This window comes from Panthera uncia, chromosome F1 (assembly GCF_023721935.1).
Source record: "Panthera uncia isolate 11264 chromosome F1, Puncia_PCG_1.0, whole genome shotgun sequence".
NCBI classification, from domain to species: domain Eukaryota; kingdom Metazoa; phylum Chordata; class Mammalia; order Carnivora; family Felidae; genus Panthera; species Panthera uncia.
The window spans coordinates 1,584,648-1,604,888 of record NC_064813.1 but is presented as its reverse complement, the minus strand read 5'-3'; the positions used below and the strand labels follow the sequence as shown (position 1 = coordinate 1,604,888).

At 48.3% G+C, this 20,241-nt stretch overlaps 1 protein-coding gene across 1 annotated transcript in view; it reads right to left on the bottom strand.

Annotated features, from left to right (window-relative positions):
• The window catches only part of DNAH14 (dynein axonemal heavy chain 14), a 305,880-nt gene that overhangs the window by 95,229 nt on the left and 190,410 nt on the right, over nt 1-20,241 (bottom strand). The window contains exons 52-57 of the mRNA XM_049635106.1: nt 16,481-16,648; nt 15,562-15,654; nt 6,583-6,780; nt 3,983-4,144; nt 1,384-1,575; nt 130-311 (exon numbers count right to left, since the gene is read on the bottom strand). Of these exons, the coding sequence (XP_049491063.1) occupies nt 130-311; nt 1,384-1,575; nt 3,983-4,144; nt 6,583-6,780; nt 15,562-15,654; nt 16,481-16,648 (995 nt within the window). The remainder of the gene's footprint in view (nt 1-129; nt 312-1,383; nt 1,576-3,982; nt 4,145-6,582; nt 6,781-15,561; nt 15,655-16,480; nt 16,649-20,241) is intronic.

Sequence of the window (20,241 nt, the reverse complement as noted above, 5' to 3'; positions counted from 1 at the left end):
ACTCACAAATGGTGAGATCATGACCCGAGCCGAAGTCAGACACTTAACCGACTGAGCCCCTCCCCAGGTGCCCCTAAAAGCACCAATTTAAAAAAGATACGCGTTTCTGATTTGGCCTCAAAGTCTTACCTCTTTGCTTGCATTTCCTTCTGGCGTGACCTCAAAATGTGAGCAAATGTATCCATGAATCGCAAGTAGCTGTTGGGAGTGACGTAATTACGCCGTCCGGTTTTCTGAAAGTATTTTGTGTTCAAGTCTTTTATGCTTTTGTGGATTTGGACACACGTCGAGGCGAGTTTTTCCTTTAAGTGCTGCAAAATAATAATTTTCAAGAATTTATGCATCAAGAAAGGGGAAATTGAACATGCTGAGTAACTTGAAAGAATATCATTCTGGGGTGCGGGGCAGTTGATAAAGAGCCTGGGTGAAGGGGACCAAGAAAATAGAAGTTTTAGGGGTTTGGATGGTGTCAGGAGTGGACAAGGCAACAATATGGCCAGTGACTAATGACTCGTTCCTCCGGGCCTGACCCGCATTTCTGCCACAGCCATCCAAGGGTTTACGGAGCCGTCATCATGGCCAAGGTTCACGGTGACTGACTGACTGACTGACTAACATCTCCTATCGTCCTCTCCTAAAGTGGGTTATCAAATGCACAAGACTCAATTTCACTTCCTTGAGTGAAGTAAAGCTGTGACAACGTAAGGCCTCAAAGGATATACTGATATGCTGGGTGGGAAAACCAGAGGAGAAAGAACGCCCGGGGGTAAGTTTCAGGGAGAATACTGTCTGAGACACAAGCTGGCGCCCACCCCAGCCCACGGGGGTCTAGCCGTTCCCTGGTCAGCTTCCCCCCAGCCGACTCTGCACAGACTCTCCCCCCAGCCTTTCACTCCTTGGACGCTTGGCTAGTAAGGCCGCAAGCCCCTTTCTGGGTGCCGCTCCGAGTTTCGGGGTGTATGCTTTTACAGCTTCCTTTGTTATCAAAGGTTGGGTAAAGAGCCTTCCTTACTGCGGCTCGCGAACTCTGAGCGAATGTGGTTGGCTGCACACAAGCCAGAGGCGTTTCCGGGGAACACACAGAAGGCTGCGGCCACCTCACCACGGCATCTGGCACATCTTCTCCCCGTCAAGGACACCTGCTGGTCTCCTAGGGGCACAGTAGCGGGGAGACCCAGGCAGGCAGGAGTCTGGGCGTCTTTGAAATCGGATGGACCAGGGGGGCAAAAGACACGGGAGCTGATAGAGTCGAGACGACCGCTTGACGTATTTCAAATTTTTGTCCACCTAGGATTCACGGCTATTCCGGACATAATTCTGCCAGACGCCGTCAACAGCCTGGAACTTCCCTCGTGTCAGGTCTTTAAAGGAGGCCGTGCTTACCTCCCTGCTCCCTAAATCCACCTTCTCTCTTAGGAAAGAATCGGCCACAGCGAGGAGGGCATCCGCCGGCCACTCCCCGTACCAGTCCACCGTGCAGGCGGTGACCACGGAAGGGCGCAGTCGGCACTGCTGGCGGAAGCTGGGTCCTGTGGGACTCACGGTCACAAAGACGTGAAGATTTTTACGTATTCTCTGCAAATTAATAAAAACACAAGCCGTTAACGTGGAAGCCACTGCTTTGGAAAAAACACCGTGATGGAAGTTCCATTTGGAACTCGTTTCCGTTCTTCACGCAATGGGAGGAGAGGAGACCGAGGGCCTCCCAGAGCGGGGAGCTCTTGTGGGGGAAGCAGCTGGGTGGTGCTGGAGGTGGGGGGGGCCCGGAGCGCCCCTTGTACAAGTCGGACCCTGGGGGGTGTGGCGCTCAAGTTCTGCTCCACAGGGACCTTAGGTCAGATGCGGTGCGGGGAGGGGCGGGGGCGTCTGCTGCCCTCTTTCTCTGGGGTGCGGGCATTCGGGACGCTCAGAAAGTCAAGGGGACAAGTGGGCAGGTGATGGAATGCTGAAAGGCACAGAGAGAACAGACAGGGGGGCGTCCCTCAACTCCCACAGCAGAAGGATCAGAGCCCCCACGCTCCTGTAGGTCTTTGGCAAAGCGCTAGTTTCCGTGAAATCTCCCTGCCTCTTCCCTCCAGAAAGCCTTGCGGTGCGGCTGCTTTTCCTGGCTTCTTGCCAGGCCGGCGTGGGCACAGAGTCTCCCTCGTTTCCAGGTGTCACTTTAAAGGAACCCACGTTACCGAAAGCAGCTGCGGTCGATCAGCGGTCAACGCACAGTCCCGTGTGTACAAAGCGATGGTGTGCTTGCGTGTGAAGGAACCTATGTGCCCCAGAAGTGTGCTAAGGCTGGAAGAGTGACGTGCGTAAGATTCTTTCTCTGCCTTTCGTCTTTCAGAAATGTAGAAAAGCAAATTAAACCACTCGGCGCAAAATGCATACAACACAGAAATGTTTAAATCAAAAACGAAATGACCTCTCTTTGCTTTACTCATCCCCAAATTCCTACTTGAGGACAGTCAGTGTTCACAGTTTAAAGTATGCCTTTGCTGTTATGATTATTGGAAGACACTTCAAATCATTTTTGGAAGTGGAATTGTGGCATGAAATACACACGTAAGTAATTAAATAAACAATTGCAACTGATTTCTAACTGGGATTCTTGGTCTGTTTTTTTTACTTCTGGCACGCACTATTCTCTACACTCCAAATGAGAATTTCTTTGCTGTTCTTACTGATCATAATCTATATGCACCAATTTAGTAACAAGGCACTGGAGTGCCACCAGTGATCAGAAAAATTGCTCTTTCTTTCTGCCATAGCATTTAAAAAATATAACTCGGGGCACCTGGGTGGCTCAGTCGGTTAAGTGTCTGACTCTTGACTTTGGCTCGGGTCATGATCTCACGGTTTGTGAGCTTGAGCCCCACATTGGGCTCTTTGCTGACAGCACAGAGAATGCTTGGAATTCTCTCTCTCACTGCCCCTCCTCCGCTCATACTTGCTCTCTCTCTCAAAAAAAATAATAAAATAAAAATATAACTCAATGTAAACATCCATTCATATGACATTGTCTCTTAATTGTGGATCCCATTCCTGGAATTTTCTACATCTTCTCCTTGTGCCGGATCACTAACTGTCCACTGAGAATGGAAGACGGCCCAGTTCAATTTTCAGATGACTCCATTATAGACAGAAAAGGATCCCAGAAACAAGTCGGCCTGTGGTCCTTCCCCTGTGAACACCTAGTCTGGGTGGTCACATCTGTCTCCACTGAGCCGCTGGTCAGTCATCGCGCCTTTAAGACACAGAAAGCTTAGCTCGTTGGTCTGGACTCTGTCTCCCTCCCACCCAGTCCTTTGCCGACCCCACTGCTGAGCTCCTTCTGACTATCACCTGCCCTCTCTGGATTATTCCTCCTGTGCCACTTCCAGGGCTGTCAAAGGGACGAAAGGACGAAGGGATTCTTGTATCCTGCCCTTCCCAGGATCTTATTACTCTTTTTTATCTTATTTTTCACTTAGAAAAAATTTTCATGTTTATTTATTTATTTTGAGAAAGAGAGAGAGCACGAGCAGGGGAAGGGCAGAGAGAGAGGATCCCAAGCAGGCTCCGCGCTGACAGCGCGGAGCCTGATGCAGGGCTCGAACCCACGAACCGTGAGATCATGACCTGCGCTGAGATCCAGAGTCAGACGCTGAACCGACCGAGCCCCCCAGGCATCCCCTCATTCTCTCATCATTGCCTCTCACTGTTACCATTTTCTTTAGCCCCCGATCACCGCGCAGGCCCAGATCCTTGCTAATCTTGGCTTTCCCTAAGAGTGTGATGTGTGTGTGTCTATGTGTGGGGATGGTTTGAGTGGACCCATTAGTTATAGCTTTGAAAACTCATTTATCCCCTCCTGAGAGGATTAAAAGAAAAAAGCAAGGCTCATTTAAAGACCTAAAAAAAATGATCCAACTTGGAAACCACGTACAGAATTATACATGTGTCTACTTTAATGTAAGTGGTAATTTGCTGAAGTGAACCCACAAGAGCTCACCTTCTGGAAGAGTGCAAGTAAAGACTGCCTGTCGTCAACAGAACCAGACGGCTCAGCAAAGGATCGGATCTGTAGCGCGATGGAGCCCAGCTCGTCATCTTCAAACAAGCCAAGGGTTTTCTGCGAGTTGAGGACGCTGTCCAAATCTTCCAAAAATGACTCCTTAGGTGAAACGGATATTCATTCAATCAGGAGTGATTCCATTCTTAACACACCAAACTGAGACGGCCAAAGTATTTAAGGACGATTCAGGTTAATTTTTTTTTTTTTTTTTGAAAGCTAAACTTCTCTTAAACGCATCCAACGTCTTTTTTGTCTGAGTAAAAATAAGCATCGTCCCTCCGTTCATTCATTGGAACAGGAGAGAGACGTGTGCGGTACTGAGGGCATGCAAACGCCCGTGCCACTGGGACCCGACTCATGGCAGGGGTGGGGGGAGGGGGGCGGTACGAGCGGCGCGGGGACCTGGCTCCAGACGGCTTGTGGAGACCACCACACACGCACGGGCTACAAGCAACACGGCGGCAGGGTTCCAGATCCAGCGAGAGAGGGGCCGGGGGACAAAGGGCGGTGAAAGAAACTCTACGAGAGGAGTTCTTCCTGAAAAGTATGAGCATTTTCATTTTAAGAATAAATCCAAGCCGTATTTAAAAAACATGCATTTCTACCATCCTCAGGCTCCTCAGGCTCCTGGTGTTTCAGCCCCGGCGGGGGTGGGAGAGGGCAGCCAGCTGGCGGGCAGGGGCCAGGATGGCTGACTACCGGGATTGCGGGGCTACCGGATTTCCTGTCGCTCCCGGGACTCAGCTTATGAAACACACCGATTTCCCACTGGTAGTTTTAGCCACTCTGTGGTGTCCCGGCCTCAGCATCTATTCTGTCCCACCGAGCAGCCTGCGGGGACCCTGATGGTACGCCAGCCGCTCACGCGGTAGCCGGCAGAGTGACAAGCAGGCACGAGCTCCCGGTAGGTCTTCCCTGCCACCCGGGGTCCCCGTACCGAGTGCACCCCTTAGATAGGACCCCCGTGGGGGCGCACTGAAACACTGCTCTTTAGATTTGAGCGGACAGATCTGGCCCCGACCCGGGAACCCCGAGTCACTCCACTCACAGACCCCGATGAAGGCACACGGCCCGGGTCCTGCCTCTCTGCCCGCACCCCGCCTTGACCTCCCCGCACGGTCCCTCGAGGCAGGCCGTGTGCTTCTTCCAGGACCTGTGAGTAAGAAACTTCTCTATTTCAGCGTCTCTTCTCGTCTTCTCCGGAACTGTGGCTCACCATCCCCCTGTGCCCCACTTAACGAATGTTAATTTAACAGGGTCATGACACCATTTTGGGGGTTCACATGGAAAGCAGTGATGTGGCCAGGAGAAAACTGGAGAGTGTGGAGACGAGATCCAATGACCTTGAAGTCCTGGATAAGATGGGTCCATCTCAGCTTTGACCTGACAGCGGTCTTCTGAAAAATGATTTCTTAAATTAAACAGCAGGCCCCTGGCACGAGACAGGACATCCTCTGAAATCCAGAAGTGCCTGGAAGAAACCTCAAGCAGAGGAAGAGGGCGGGGTATCTAGAGGAAGGGGTGCCTGGGTGGCTCAGCTGGCTGATCACCGACTCTTGGTTTTGGCTCAGGTCATGATCTCACGGATCACGTGTTCGAGCCCCACTTTGCGCTCTGTGCTGACCACGTGGAGCCTGCTTGGGATTCTCTTTCTCTCTCTGCCCCTCCCCCACTCACCCTGTCTCTGTCTCAAAAAACAAAAACAAAAACAAAACTTAAAAAAAAATAAATAAGTTTGGGAGAGGGAAGACATATAATTAAGGCAGAAAATTGGACACTATGGAGAACAGCAGATACAACATAGCCCTCACTCGGATTTACCCTCAAAATACCACATGAAGGAAAAACAAAACTCTAGGGACAGAGGCTCAGGATTAGAGAAGAAACAAGAGGAAAGTGAAACAACGCTCATAAGCGTACGAGTCTGGATCATGGATCATAAATAATGTTGCCTTTAAATGTCGCCACAAAGAAGTAACTACAATCTCAGCCGGATTCCCCAGTTCCGTGGTGGAGGCCGTGGAAAGGCATGGTTTACACCAAGCAACAGATTAAAAAAGTAGCTGGGTGATTAGCATTTGTTTGTTTGTTTGTTTTGCTTATCTGTAAACAAAGCATCTCCTGCAAGGCAAGTGCTAAATTCGACGGTGAAATTAGCACAGGACGCTGTGCACAAGAGTAGACAGCGGATTCAGAGGATAGTGTTTTTTGTTTTGTGTCTTTGTGGTTTTTTTTTTTCCAAAACCCAGACGAGAAAACAAGTTCAGCTACACAGACAAATTACTCGCAACGAGAATTATATTTCGTTGATTACAACGAAAATTATAAAGACGGAAAATGCTTCTGTCATAGGGCTCATGCAAAACTACGTGCAGTGTGGGTTCCCAACCAGGGCCTCTGTGGGCTGTGCGTGGGGAAGGGCAGAATCATGAACAACACAGCAGGCGCCGGCCAGATTTTCTTTCCGGATATTGAATGGGCGGGGGAGCCACTTACACAGCAAACGTCAGCAGATAACCAAGATCAAAGGTACTTACCTGCTTTAGGTTTATGTTAGCAACTATCAAAGCGGTGGGGCTCCCTTCTAATCCTGCTTGGATAACCCCCCTCTTGAGGGCTTCTTTGAACTCCGCATGGGCCTGACTGTGAGCTGAGGGCACGGGGGACAGCTTGCACTCCATCAGGTGACACGCCAGGGTCGCACACGCTTCCTTCCCACAGCCGTCTACTCCAATCTTTGGAAGAAGAACAATCCAACGTGAGACTCCTGTGGACGCCCCGGGAATCTTTCAATCTTTCACCGTTTCCCAAGTCTGTGCACCAGAAATTCACACAGTGAAAGTACCTATTTTTATAACCTTTTTGGGAAACACATTAAACAGAGCTAAAGCATTGACCAGAGTTCTGTAAGGTGTTCATACACATTCAGTATTTTCTTCTTTGCTCTTTATGGTCTCTTGAAATGTATGAGACGCCTTCACTGTAAAGATAACACCGTCTGGAAAAATGGCATCGACGGGTTTACCAAATCATCGTCATGTTATTGCCAATATTTGATTTCTCATTTATAAGAATTGAAGTAGGTCTTTTATTCTGAGTAGTAAAAACTTAAGTGCTCTTTGGTAATCATGACAAAGTATTACCTTTATTACCAAAGTATTAGCTCTACTGGGGTATAATTTACAGACCACCGGCTTTCATACGTACCATATGATAATTTTTAGTAAAATCACAGAGTTATGCAACGGTTACCACAGTCCATTTTTAAAAAAAAGTTTATTTATTTATTTTGAGAGAAGGTGAGAGCGACAGCATGAGCAGGGGAGAGGCAGGGAGAGAGGAAGAGAGAATCCCAAGCAGGCTCCAGGTTCCATGCTGTCAGCACAAAGCCCAACGCGGGGACCCGAACCCATGAACCATGAGATCATGACCTAAGCTGAAACCAAGAGTCGTATGCTTAACCGACTGAGCCCTCCAGGTGCCCCTACCACAGTCCATGTTTAGAAAGATACCCCAAGGCCTGTCTATAGCGTTCATCCTGGCATCAGTCCCAGGCAACCATTAACATGCTCCTGTCTCTACAGATTCGCAGTGTTTGGATGTTTCCTACAAACTGAATCATAAACATGAAGCCTTTTGCACATCACTCAGCAGGATGGTTTGTGGTTCCTGTGTGTTAGTAGTTTGCTCCTTTTTACTGCTACATAGTATCCTGTTGGATGGGATAGACCATGTTTGTTTATGCATCAGCTACTGATGGATGTTCCAAGAGTTTCCGTTTTGTGGCCGCTATAATAATGCTCCCGTGATCCTTTCTGTGCAAGTCGTTGAGAGAACATTTGTTTTACTTTCTTTTGCGTAGATACGGAGGAATGGAACCACTCAGTCAAAGGGTGAATCTGGGTTCACTTCAGAAGAAATGCTCAAACTCTTTTCCCATCAGCAATGTATCCGAGGTCCAGTCTATCCACGTCCTGGTCAACACTGGCTACTGACCATCTTTTTGACGACAGTCATTCAAGTAGATGTGTGGTGACATCTCAGTGTGGTTTCAACTTGCGTTTCCCTGATGATTAATGATGTTGACTATTTTTTTTTGCATGCTTACTAGCATTCATGCATCTTCTCTAGTGAATTATCTAGTTAAATCTCTTGTCTGTTAAAAAAAATAAGTTTTTTAAAAAATTTTAGGAGGGTTTTGATTTACAATAAAATTGCCAAGATACAAAAGATAATTGTCATATACCCGATATCCAGTTTCCCCTACGAACATCTAACTAGTAGGATGCATTTGTTACCACTAATGAAACAATACTGATACATAATTATTAACTAGAATCCATACATTATTTGGCGTTCCTTCGTTTTCCCTTAACGTCCCCTTCTGGGTCAGGGTCCTATTAAGGACACCACATCACATTTAATAGTTAAATCTCCGTAGGTTCCTCTGGCCTATGACGGTTTCAGACTGTTCGTTTTTGTTTGTCTGGTTTTGATGACCTGGGCAGTTTTGAAGAGTGCTGGTCAGGCGTCGTGGTTGGGACCTTCTTGGTGTTTTCCTTGTGACCACACTAGGGGTACGTGCTTTGGGGTGGGAAGACCACAGGGATAAAGTGCCATTTACCAACACGATTTATCACCGTCGATGCTGACCTCGGCCACCTAGATAATGTTGTGTGTGTCAGGCTTCTCCACCGTGAAGTTACTGCTTTCCCCCCTTTCCACTCCGCGCCCTTTGGGAGAAAGTCACCGATAGCAGCTCACAGTCAAGGAGGGGGTAGTTATGCTCCAACTCCTTGCGGGCAGATATCTGCATACATTATTTAGAATTCTGTACGGGAGAGGTGTCTCTTTCCCCCACTTGTTTATCCAATCGTGTTTTTACATGCATGGACTCACGGAGATTTATCATTCGAGTTATAACCAATACTACTTTGTTTTGTTGTTTTGGGGTACGGCCACCGGGAGATCTCGAAGTTGGCTCCTTTTATCCCTCTGACATACTCCTGTCACTGAGAGTCTTTTGAAGCACTTCCCTTCTGGCCCTACCACACAAGACATTCCATGCTCATACGGTGACTCTCATGCCAGCCCTCAGGAAGCCACTTTCCCCAGGAGCCCTGGCCCTTTTATTGAAGGATGGCATCAGAAACCAAGACCTGGGTGCCGGGTGTGCCTGTGTTCCTGCTGCACGTTTCCAGCTTCTCTCGGCTGATACAACGAGGACACTTGTGGTTGTATGCCAGCCTCGTGCACACACGCTTTCCCGTAAGTACGTCTGTATGTAACCATCCATGTTAAATCCAACGTGAGTCCGACTGAGGTCTTCACCTCTCATCCGTCACTCCACGGATCACTGTCGCCTCTTCCGCTGGCTCGTCTGTAACTGCCTACTCCCGTGGTGAGGACACTGGCTGCCCCGCGTGCCATCCTTTACCTAACCGTTCAGCTGTGACACGTACGTACATACATATGGTGGCATCAGAAGTTAACCGTCCGCCCATGGACACCACTCCATGAGCTCCAGATCAGTGCTCGCGAGCGGTTTCCTCCACCTTTGGTCTTACAGACGCCACTCATTTCCAGAGTTCCTCAGGTCACTTCCTTCCCCCCCCCCCCCCCCCCCCCCCCCCCCTCGCTGCCCCTACCCCCCCCCCCTCTTTCCCAGTTTCCCCCCGCCCCCCCCCCCCCCCCCCCCCACCCTCTTCGGGGAGCTCGCTGCACCTTTGGCAACAGTCTGATCGTCCTGTCACATTCTGCACTCCATCCTGGGACCCCCGACCGCCTAAATGACTTTTTGAAAGTTTTATACATCAAGGTTCTCTCTTTGGCCTGGACACACGCATGGTGTCATGTTCCTCCTTACGGCATCGTACAGAATAGCCGCTCCTCTCCGACGGCAGGTGTCTCACCTTCCCTTCTCTCTGCAAGCCCGTGCCGACCCCCAGTCATGTGTCATCTCTATGGTTTCGCTGCTTCCAGAATGTCACAGGGCTGGAATCACACGGTGTGTAGGATTTCCAGACTGACTTTTTTCACTCAGCAACAAGCCTTTACGATTTGCCCATGTCTTTCTGTGGCTTGATTATTTCATTTCTTCGGGACTTTGGATAATATTCCATTGTACTCCACTTCATCTCTTATTGAAGGACGTTTTGGTTGTGTCCACTTTTAGAATGAAGTCACTATCATCACGCATGGGAAGGTTTTTGTGAGGATATAAGTTTTCAAATATGTTGGGAGCATGACTGCTAGACTATGGGGTGAGGCTACGTTTAGTTTTATAAACACCCACCAACTTATCTTTCAAAGTGACTGTGCCATTTTGCCTTCCCACCAGCGAAAAACAGAGTATCCGTGCTAGCAATTCCTACTATGTTTTTTTAAAATTTTTAATGTTTTATTAGAGAGACAGCGTGTGCAGAAGGGTGGGGCAGAGAAAGAGGGAGACACATAATTGGAAGCAGGCTCCAGGCTCTGAGCTGTCAGCACAGAGCCCGATGTGGGGCTTGAACTCACCAACTGTGAGATCATGACCTGAGATGAAGTCGGGCTCTTAACCGACTGAACCATCCAGGTGCCCCTTGGACTATTTTTAATCAGGTAGTTGATCCTTAGGATTCTCTAGAAACAGGATCATGTGGATTGTGAATAAAGACCGTTTTACTTCTTATAAGTATCTGGATGCCTTTTTCCCCCTTTGTCTTGTCTAACTGCATTGGCTGAAGCACCGGTGTATGGCTGACTAGAAATTGTGAGAGACAACATCCTTGCTTTGTTCCCGGTCTGAGGGAAAAACATTGTCTTTCACCAGTAAGCATGAGGCTAACTACAAGTTTTTCACAGATGCCTTTTATAGGTTGGTGAAGCTCCCTTCTGTTTCTTTTTGCTGAGAGTTTAAAACGATCATAAATGGTGTTGGATTCTATCAAACACATTTTCTGCACAGACACTCCTGTGGTTTTTTGCCCTGCTTTCTGGATATTAATGCAGACACGCATTCCTGGCAGAAGTCTCACTTGGCCACCGCGGAGGATACCTAGCATGTTGCTGCGTCTGGTTCACGGATACCTTGTTCAGGAAATTTACAACTCTCTTCACAAGAGATCTTGGTCTGCGGTGTTCTCTTGCCTTGATGTGTCTGTCTGGTTTTGGTATCGGGCGATACTGGCCTCGTGGGTGGGTTGTGATCTGTTCCCTCCTCTATTCTCTGGAAGAGTTTGTAAGGATTCATTTAATTGTTTCTTAAAGGTTGGACAGATTTTTCCAGGGAAGCCGTTCGGCCCTGGGCTTTTCTTCATGGGAAGTTTTCAAATTCCCAGTTAAATCTCGTTGTGGAGGTCTATTCAGACTTCCGGTTTCCTTAGTTCAATCATCTGTGTCTTCCCAGCCAGTGTCCGTTTCCTCTGGGCCATCCGATGTGCAGGCAGACAGGTGTTCACGATATTCTCGTAGAGCCTTTATTTCTGTAATGTTGGTAGTTTCGTCCTCTCCTTAATTCCTGGTTTCAATAATTTTAATAATGGACTTTTCTTTCTCTTTTTTTCTTGGTTTGTCAATTTTGTTGATCTTTTCAAAGAGCAAACCTTTGGTTTCATTGATATTCTCTATCGTGTTTCTGTTCTCTACTTCCTTCTCTCATCTTTATTGGTTCTTCCTTTCTGCTTGCGCTGGGTTTTCTTTCCTTCTTGTAGTTTCCTAATGTGGAAGGTCGAGATTTTTCTTCTTTTTAAAAATATCGGCATCGATAGCTGTAAATCTCCCTCCAAGCACCGCTCTATGTATCTTGTGTTTTTATCCATCTCAAAGTATTTTCTAATATCTCTTGTGATCTCTGCTTTGGCTCATAGGGGTATGTTGTTAAAATTCCACATGCTTGTGAATATGTCAAGTTTCTTTCTGTTACTGATTTCTGCTTTAATTCTATTGTGGTTAGAGGACCTACTTCGAATGGCTTCAATCCTTTTAACTTTGAGGCCTGTGTTAGAGCCTGGCGGGTGGTCTATGCTGGAGAATGTTCCAGCGAGCTTCAGAAGGACATGTACTTTGCTGCTGCTAGATGGAGTCTTCTATACATGTCAACTAGGTCAAGTTGTTTTACAATATCATCGATGTGTTTACGTCCTCGCTGATTTTTCTCTAGCAGCTCTACCAGTTACTGAGATTGGGGACATCGAAGTCTCCAATCATTGCTGTTGAAATGCTTATTTCTCTCTCTTCACTGCTGTCTGTTTGGCGTCGCATATTTTGGGCTTAGTTGTTAGGTGTGTGTGTGTGTGTGTGTGTGTGTGTGTGTTTATAACTGTTATATCTTTCTGGTGATTGATCCTTTTATCATTACAGCATCTTTCTTTTCCCTCAGAACACTTTTTTTCCCTGAAAAGTGTATTTTGTCTGGTATTAGTGTCACCACTCCAACTCTCTTGTGGGAATCGTTGGCATGACTTATCTTTCTCCATCTTTCCACGTTCAACCATTCTGTGTCTTTGAATCTAAAGCGCAACTCTTGTTGATGGCGTATGCTTGGAGTTTGTCCTTTTACAAATGCTTCCTATGATCTCTGTCTTTTTATTGGAACATTTCGTGGATTTATATTTAATGTTATGATTGATATGATTTGATTTACGTCTGCCATTTTGCTGTTTTTTACATGTCTTGTGTCTTTTTCCCTTTTGTTTCTCTTTTACTACCTTCTTTTAGCGTTAACTCAATATTTTCTAGAGTTCTATTTTAATTCATTTGTTGTTTTTTATAATGTATTTTTTGAGTTTTTTTTTCATGATTTGTCTAGGAATTATGCTGGATATTTTATCTACTCCAGATTAATCCTGACTTAATTCCAGTAAAACATAGAAAGTTTGCTTCAGTATAACTCCATTTGCTCCTTCCTCTTTTGTGCTATTTATTATTATAGATACTAAATATTTATGTCATAAGCCTAGCAATAATTTTATAATTATTGTTTTACGTACCCGTCTTTGAAAGCAGTTAAAAGAAATATATATTTGTACTGTCTGTGTTAGGCAGGATAATACCCTTGCAACCCTCACCCTCACCCCCAAATATGTCCCTAGAACCTGTGAATGGATTACCTTATATGGCAAAAAAGACATTGCCAATGTGATTAAAATTAAGGACCTTGAAATGGGGAGATGATTTTGGATAACTTGGTTGGACCCAGTCTAAATATATGAGTCCTTAAAAACAGGGAACCTTTCCTAGCTGTGGTCAGATGGAGAGACAGAGGGAGAGGTGTGACAGCTGAAGGGTCAGAAAGATGCCATGTTGTCGGTTTTGGAGACAGGAGCCATGAGCCAAGGTGGGAGGGCAGCCTCTAGAAGCTTATTTTCTGGCTCTGGTAGTTCAGTAACACAATCCAGCTGAACTAAGTAATGCTTACTTTTAACAAGTCATGTAGGATTTGTTTTTTACTTTACCTATTCAACTAAGCTCATTTGAATTAACGAATCTAGATCTTGTATATTTTTAAATCTGTTTTAGATGTTCTTCGTCAAGTCATTACACTCCTTCCAGCTGCCTCTTCTTGCTGAAGCCTCAGGCTGGGTCAGCTTTCAGTCATGTTGCTGTTTTTTGGTTTTGTTTTTTTTTTTAATGCCAGCTGTGACTTTTTGTTTTTATTTTTATTTTTTAAAAATAAAAATGTTTAGGGGCTCCTGGGTGGCTCAGTCAGTTGAGCATCCGACTTTGGCTCAGGTCATGATCTCACAGTTCGTGAGTTCGAGCCCCGCGTCGGGCTCTGTGCTGACAACTTAGAGTCTGGAGCCTGCTTTGGATTCTGTCTCTCCCTCTCTCTCTCTGCCCCATCCCTACTCATGCTCTCTCTCTGTTTTAAAAATAAATTTAAAAAATTAAAAAAAAAAAGTTTATTTATTTATTGAGAGAGAGAGAGAGAGAGAGAGAGACACAGTGTGAGTGGGGGAGAGGGACAGCGGGGGTGGGGTGGGGAGAGAATCCCAAGCAGGTTCCATGCTGTCAGCACAGAGCCCAATGCAGGGCTCAATCCCACAACCGTGAGATCATGACCTGAGCTGAAATCAAGAGTTGCACACTCAACTGACTGGGCCATCCAGGCACCCCCATATTACTGTTTTACACAAGTGAACCCTAGTGCTAGCTTGACCCAGGGCAAAGATCTATTGATGGTGTTAAACTGGGAAAAGTAGACACAGGATCAGAGAGGAAACAGGGACTTGCCAGGCTTTACCTTGTATTTTAACAGGGCCTCCCTCTGATACGATGATAGGGCCGTGAGAAAGCATCGTTAAGGAGGCAAGCTTCCCGCTGAGTGTTATGTTTTAAAAAATTGTTCTGAATGCAATCTCAGGAATTTTAGAATTGAGAACTTTTGGTAAACTTACTTGTTATTAGGAAAGAAAGAGCCACTTTGTGGTAAAAGAAGCAAACGGAGACTATGTACCATTTGGGAGTAAAAAAGTAACGTGCTGATAATGGAAATAAGACAGGAAATCATCGCTGTTAGAGCTTCTGTTCCAAATGTGGAGACATAAAAAGTAAGTGACAAATTAAATAGATCAGATCAGATAGCGCTAAGGACTAGGAAGTGCAATCAAGGGACGAGTGACAGGGACTGCGGGAGGCAAGCGGCTGCAGGAGCCCAGGGGAGGTGGGAGCGGCCCGGGGAAGGGTGGCGACAGCGGAGATGCGTACAAGGGAGCAGACTTGGAATATATCTCAGAAGTCGCATTGCCAGGACATACTGATGACCGAGGGGGGGGTGTGACGGAGACGCCTCAAGAATGAGGGGTTCCTGGCTTTCTGGCCAGAGCAGATCTACGCGGGTGCCATTTATGAGGTGAGAAAGGCTAGTAGAGGGAGCGTTTGGGTGGAGAAAGTAGTGGCTTTTGCGTTTTTACTTCAATTTTTCAAATTTTAACTCCTTTTAATTAGTCTCGCACACGTCTGTTTAAAGAAAGCTCTAGCACTTCTGGGAAAAAAACGGTGTTAAGCAAATAGTTACAAGGGTATGAAATAGATAAGTAATAGGCATGAACGGTGGCTTAAATGTTCACGAATAACATGATTCGTGTAATTGGCCGAATATGTTGGACTTCACTGAGTCTCCTGAAAGCTTTCCTCTAGTCCAGTTACTTGGGGATTGTCCAAAAATCTAACTCCCACTTGCTTTCGTGAGAGGTAGAACTTTGTGCGAAGACTCATGTTTCTAAGTCAATCTTCCAGTAAGTGCACTGTTCTCAAGTTCCACCTGCACAGAGGCTGCACGAGTGCTGGGGACATGTGACAGACGGTGACAGTGCCATCACCTGCCTTCCCAAACCAAGCGTTTTTCTGTGCAGATACATGTCTTATGCAAACCCTAGAGAGGAAAATGGTCTTGCCGCGGGGCTCGATGGCTGCAAGCTTCCACAGGTACAAAGTTGGCATAAATAGGACTTCTGTAAGCGAGGTAGATTTTATCAGACCTCCTCAATGTTTACTCTGCGAGCTTAAAAATATCTGAGCAATTTAATCCCTACCAGTAACATGTGACTCCCCGGCTGCCGGAGGACCCTGGCCGCTCTTGCGATGTGTTCTATGGCTTCCTTGAAGAACACCATGGAATGAGAAGTCTGGGAGAGGAAAGGGGACAAGAAAACTGCTTGGAGGCACAGGCAAATCACGTGTTCACTGCAGCTGTACATACAGGGACCCAGGAGTGAGACTCAATATTCTCCAATCCCGTCAACTGGTCACACGTGTGGAAGGGAAATGTGTGCGAGGATGCCTGTCCCTACGTCAGTGTTCCTGTGGGCATGCCGGGGGGATGGTATGGGCTGGAGGGAGGAGGAGGGGGAGGAAGAGAGGAAGGAGGAGGAGGTACAGGCTGGAGAAAGGAGAGGGAGGAGGGGGGTTGGGGCTGGAGGGAGGAGGAGGGGCAGGAGGGAGGTTCTGGCCGGAGGGAGGAGGAGGGGGGGAGGGAGGTTCTGGCTGGAGGGAGGAGGAGGGGGAGCAGGGGGGTACGGGCTGGAGGGAGGAGGAGCGGGGGAACAACAGCATCCAGGTTGTGCCTCTACTGCTCTGTTAGGGGCGGGACATGGGGGCGGGGAGGGGGGTTCCCAGGAAATGGGGTCACGGCGTCTATGACTTGGAGGGCGCCTCTGTGCCGACACCATTCTGCCCACGACCGCGACGTAAGGGGGGCTGTTCCCGAAGCGGCCTCGGCCTCTCCTGCATTTCTCAGCTCCTCTCGCCCTGATCCCGCAGCCCCCACAGCCTGAGTCGTGCACCTGGCTTACGACGCCCTGCTAGCGGAAGCCAGCCAGGACGGAGCCGTGGAAACCTGCAGTTCCAATGGTCCGCCTGATGGGGGCACACCCTTCCCCTGCTCCTTCTTACACACGCGCACGCGCACACAAGAACAGCACTCCTCCGATTTCACATGGTGCGTGTCTGTACCTCCGAGGATGATAAACTCAGCTTCATTTGGAATTCATTCAGTACACTGGCCAGTTTCTCATAGTCGCTGGTGCTCTGATAGAACTTTTTTCTGTGAGGCTTGTTTATATCCAAGAAATCCACAAAGACAATTGAGTCGTCCATCAGTTTTTCTTTGGTCCAATTAATCTATTGTAAGATCATAATTGAATATCTGTTAAGAGCAAAATTCTACTTGTTATGAAAACGAATGTAATATATCTACTCCGGAGAAGCTCTGGGCACAGTCGATCCGGACTGGGGTTCTTCACCTTTTTGTGCCATGGACCTTTTTAGGCAGCAAGGCCTATGCAGCCTTTCTTGGGACGGTATTTTAAGTGCAGAGAGTAGCATACAGGGGCTGCAAAGGAAACCACACGCAGTGATGTGGACTTCCGTCTACGGTCTCCCTGAAGACCTGCGGGCCCTAAGAGCCCCTGTTGTGGAAATAGCAACTTGAAGTCTCACCAACAATGAAAAATAAAGACTCTTCCCTTATTCGTGTGTTAAATACCACCGTGCAGCTGGTAGCAGGGATGGGGGCGGGGAACAGTTCTAGGTCACGACCGCGGTGGTGGTTTCGCAAACCAATCCACGTGATGATGGTTCCCAGACAGACTGCAATCTCCCCGCCTCCACGAATGCTTAATTAAACGCTGGCGATTCCAAATAAAGTCTGTAGTTTAGTCAACAAGGACACCATCCCATCCCCCCGGGGCCAGCTCCCATCTTTCGTACCAAGGTCACGGGCTACCTCCCCTTTGAAGTCGGACCATGTCCTGCGCCCCTAAAACTAGGGGGAGGGAGCATTCCTTCTTGGTCCCGTCCTCGCGGCATGTGCGTGGACCTGTCTCGGCACTTCCAGAGACACGCCCCCCGCGTGGGGTCCTGGGACTGCCGTCACGTGGTGTCTGGGACGCGACTTCCTGACAGGCACTCGGGAGACAAGGTCGAGGCTCCGGTTCCGGGGGCACCTGGAGGCAGCTACCCTGGGTTTGGAGGACCCCACCACCTAACGAGCTCTGTCACCTCGGACAAGCTCCCAGCCCCTCTCCGCCTCAGTGTCTTCATCTGTAAAGTGAGGGTAACAACGGAACGTACCTCGCAGGGATGCCTTGGAGACCCTCTCTGAAAACAGGCACGCTCCCAGCGTTAGCTGCTGTCAGCGTCACCGCATGCTGTTGTTTAAAAAGCCAGCCAGCCGGCCAGCTGACAGACTGATACTGCATACACCCTCATTCGCACGGGGGGTAACTGGTGACCTTCTGTCCTTCGGGAAGGTTTGTTACTCTGTCTTTAACTTGGGGCACCGCAGCTGTTGCGGCCCGCCACAGGGCAGGTGTCTAGGGCAAACTCGTGTCCTACCCCCTCTACAGCTATTGCTTGGTCTAGCAAAGTCTTTTTTTTTTTTTTTAAGCTTGTGAAATAAATAAATCATAAATCATAAATAAAATACGACACAGAGAGAGACAGAGAATCCCAAGCAGGCTCTGCACTGTCAGCATTGAGCCCCACATGGGGTTTGAACTCAGGAACCGTGAGATCGTGACCTGAGCCGAAATCAAGAGTCAGACGCTTAACCCACTGAGCCACCCAGGAGCCCCCGGTCTAGCAAAGCCCTAAATCCGAACTGCAGTCGGCATCTACAGGAGAGAGTTTAAGAACTTCACCGGGGGCAGGAATGGGCTCTCTTTAGGTAGTTGTTTTAGCAAAGTTTCTGCATCCTTTCCTTCCTACCCTTCCCCTCCTTCCTCCCTCCCTTCCCCCCAGATATCTTTATCAAGCACCAACTGAGAGTAAGGAGGGTGCTAAATTCTGGAGACTTAGGAAGAGAGAAAAATCAATGACTTCATTCTCATGGACTCAGAGGCTGGAGGGAGAGGTAAGTAATCACATGATCATAAGTTGTAAGGTAGGAAGAGTCCAGAGTCCTAGAAGGATACAGAGAGGGGACACTCAAACTGGAAAGGGTATGGTGTTGGCCAGAAAAATCCGCCGAAAGAGGAAGTGCGAGCTGGATCTTGAGGGGTGGCCAGAGGCGCGCCTGGGGAGGGACCCACCGAGTGGAGGCAGAGACAGGGGACACTGCTACCTTCCGGCCACCCCGTGGGCTGAGATGCCGAGGTTTCTGGTGCGGCTGCGGGCCTGGGCGGGTGTGCCACACCCCCGACCCGAGGTGGGAAACACCGGGCCAGGGCGGCCGGGCGGTGCAGAGGGCACAGTGGACAAACACCGAACGGTCTTGCAGGTGGTTTTGCGCGTTGAGCGTGAAGCACCCCGGGGAGCACGAGACAGATCTGGACGGCAAACCGAGGTCTGGCTTTGGAGTTCAGGTTCTTTCTGCCAACCACCTGTCTATATTCGAAGCGTCGATATAAGGTCTAGTTCTTCCCTCAGAAGCTGTTCTAAACATCTGACGTAAATTAGTGCCGTTAATTCCCACCTCAGACTACGAGGTGGGTATGCGGGCTACCCCCAGGTCCAAGGAAGGAGAACCGGCCGCTGGCCAAGCCCTGAGAGACTCCACAAGAGAGTGGAGGTGGAGCTGAACATGGGCACAGGAAGGATTATTTTACTATATGTTAAAAAAAAAAAGATTGGAGGGCGGAGTGATGTGCATTAACACGAAGACAGTAAGAGGTATCTGGACGGAGGAGCAGAGAACTTGGACTGGAAGAAAATAAGGATGAGAGTGTCTAGAAAATAGTTGGTTTTTTTTAATGTGTGTGTGTGTGTGTGTGTGTGTGTGTGTGTGTGTGTGTGTGTGTTTTGAGAGACACAGCGAAGAAGAGAAGGGGCAGAGAGAGGAGGACAGAGGATCCGAAGCAGACTCCAGGCTCCGAGCTGTCGGCACAGAGCCTGATGCGGGGCTTGAACTCACAGACCGTGAGATCACGACCTGAGCCGAAGTCGGATGCTCAACCGACTGAGCCACCCAGGCACCCCTAGAAAATATTTTTGAAAGTTTTCTGAATTTGTGTCTTGTGTGAAAAGTACATATGTTCACGAACACAGATTGACATACCCGTGCACGTGTCATATTCCGAGTTTATGTTCATGTGTGTATCTCTATGGATAAGGTCTGTGTTCCAACATTCTGTTTTTACTGTTGTAAATATAGTAGTACCTTTGAATTTGTCATCTTTCCTGGGCTCCTGCAAATGGGCCGAGAGAAAGAGGCACCACCAAGAAGACAGAAAAGAACAGAGGCGTCACCTCTGGGAAGGAATTCCAAAGCGTCTCCCTAATTCTCCTGAGAGGAGCCAGCAAGGAGGCCCCTCAAAGGCCCTGAGCTCGTCCCTCTGCTTCCTTACAACCCTCGTGGGCCGGTCCACGGAACCTCCTTCCTTCCTTCGGGACCTGGACCACAGGGCACCTGGGAGAACAAAGCTGAAGGGGGCGCAGGTACCGCGAGTGCACACGCCTGCCCGGCCTGGAGAGAAATGAGCAGCTTCAGGGCTCGCGGAGGCCAAATGCACGAGCAGAGGCATCCAGACCCCATCATTTCCATCATATCAAATCTAGACTTATTTAGACATTATCAAGTGAAAAAGGCGATTGTTAATAAAGCTCCTTTCATTAATACCATAGAAATGTCTAAGGAGGCATCTGGGGGTCTCAGTTGGTTGACCGTCTGTCCAACTCTTGATTTTGGCTCAGGTCATGATCTCACAGTTCGTGGGATCGAGCCCCGCGTTGGGCTCCGGGCTCAGCGCAGAGCCCCTTTGGGATTTTCTGTCTTC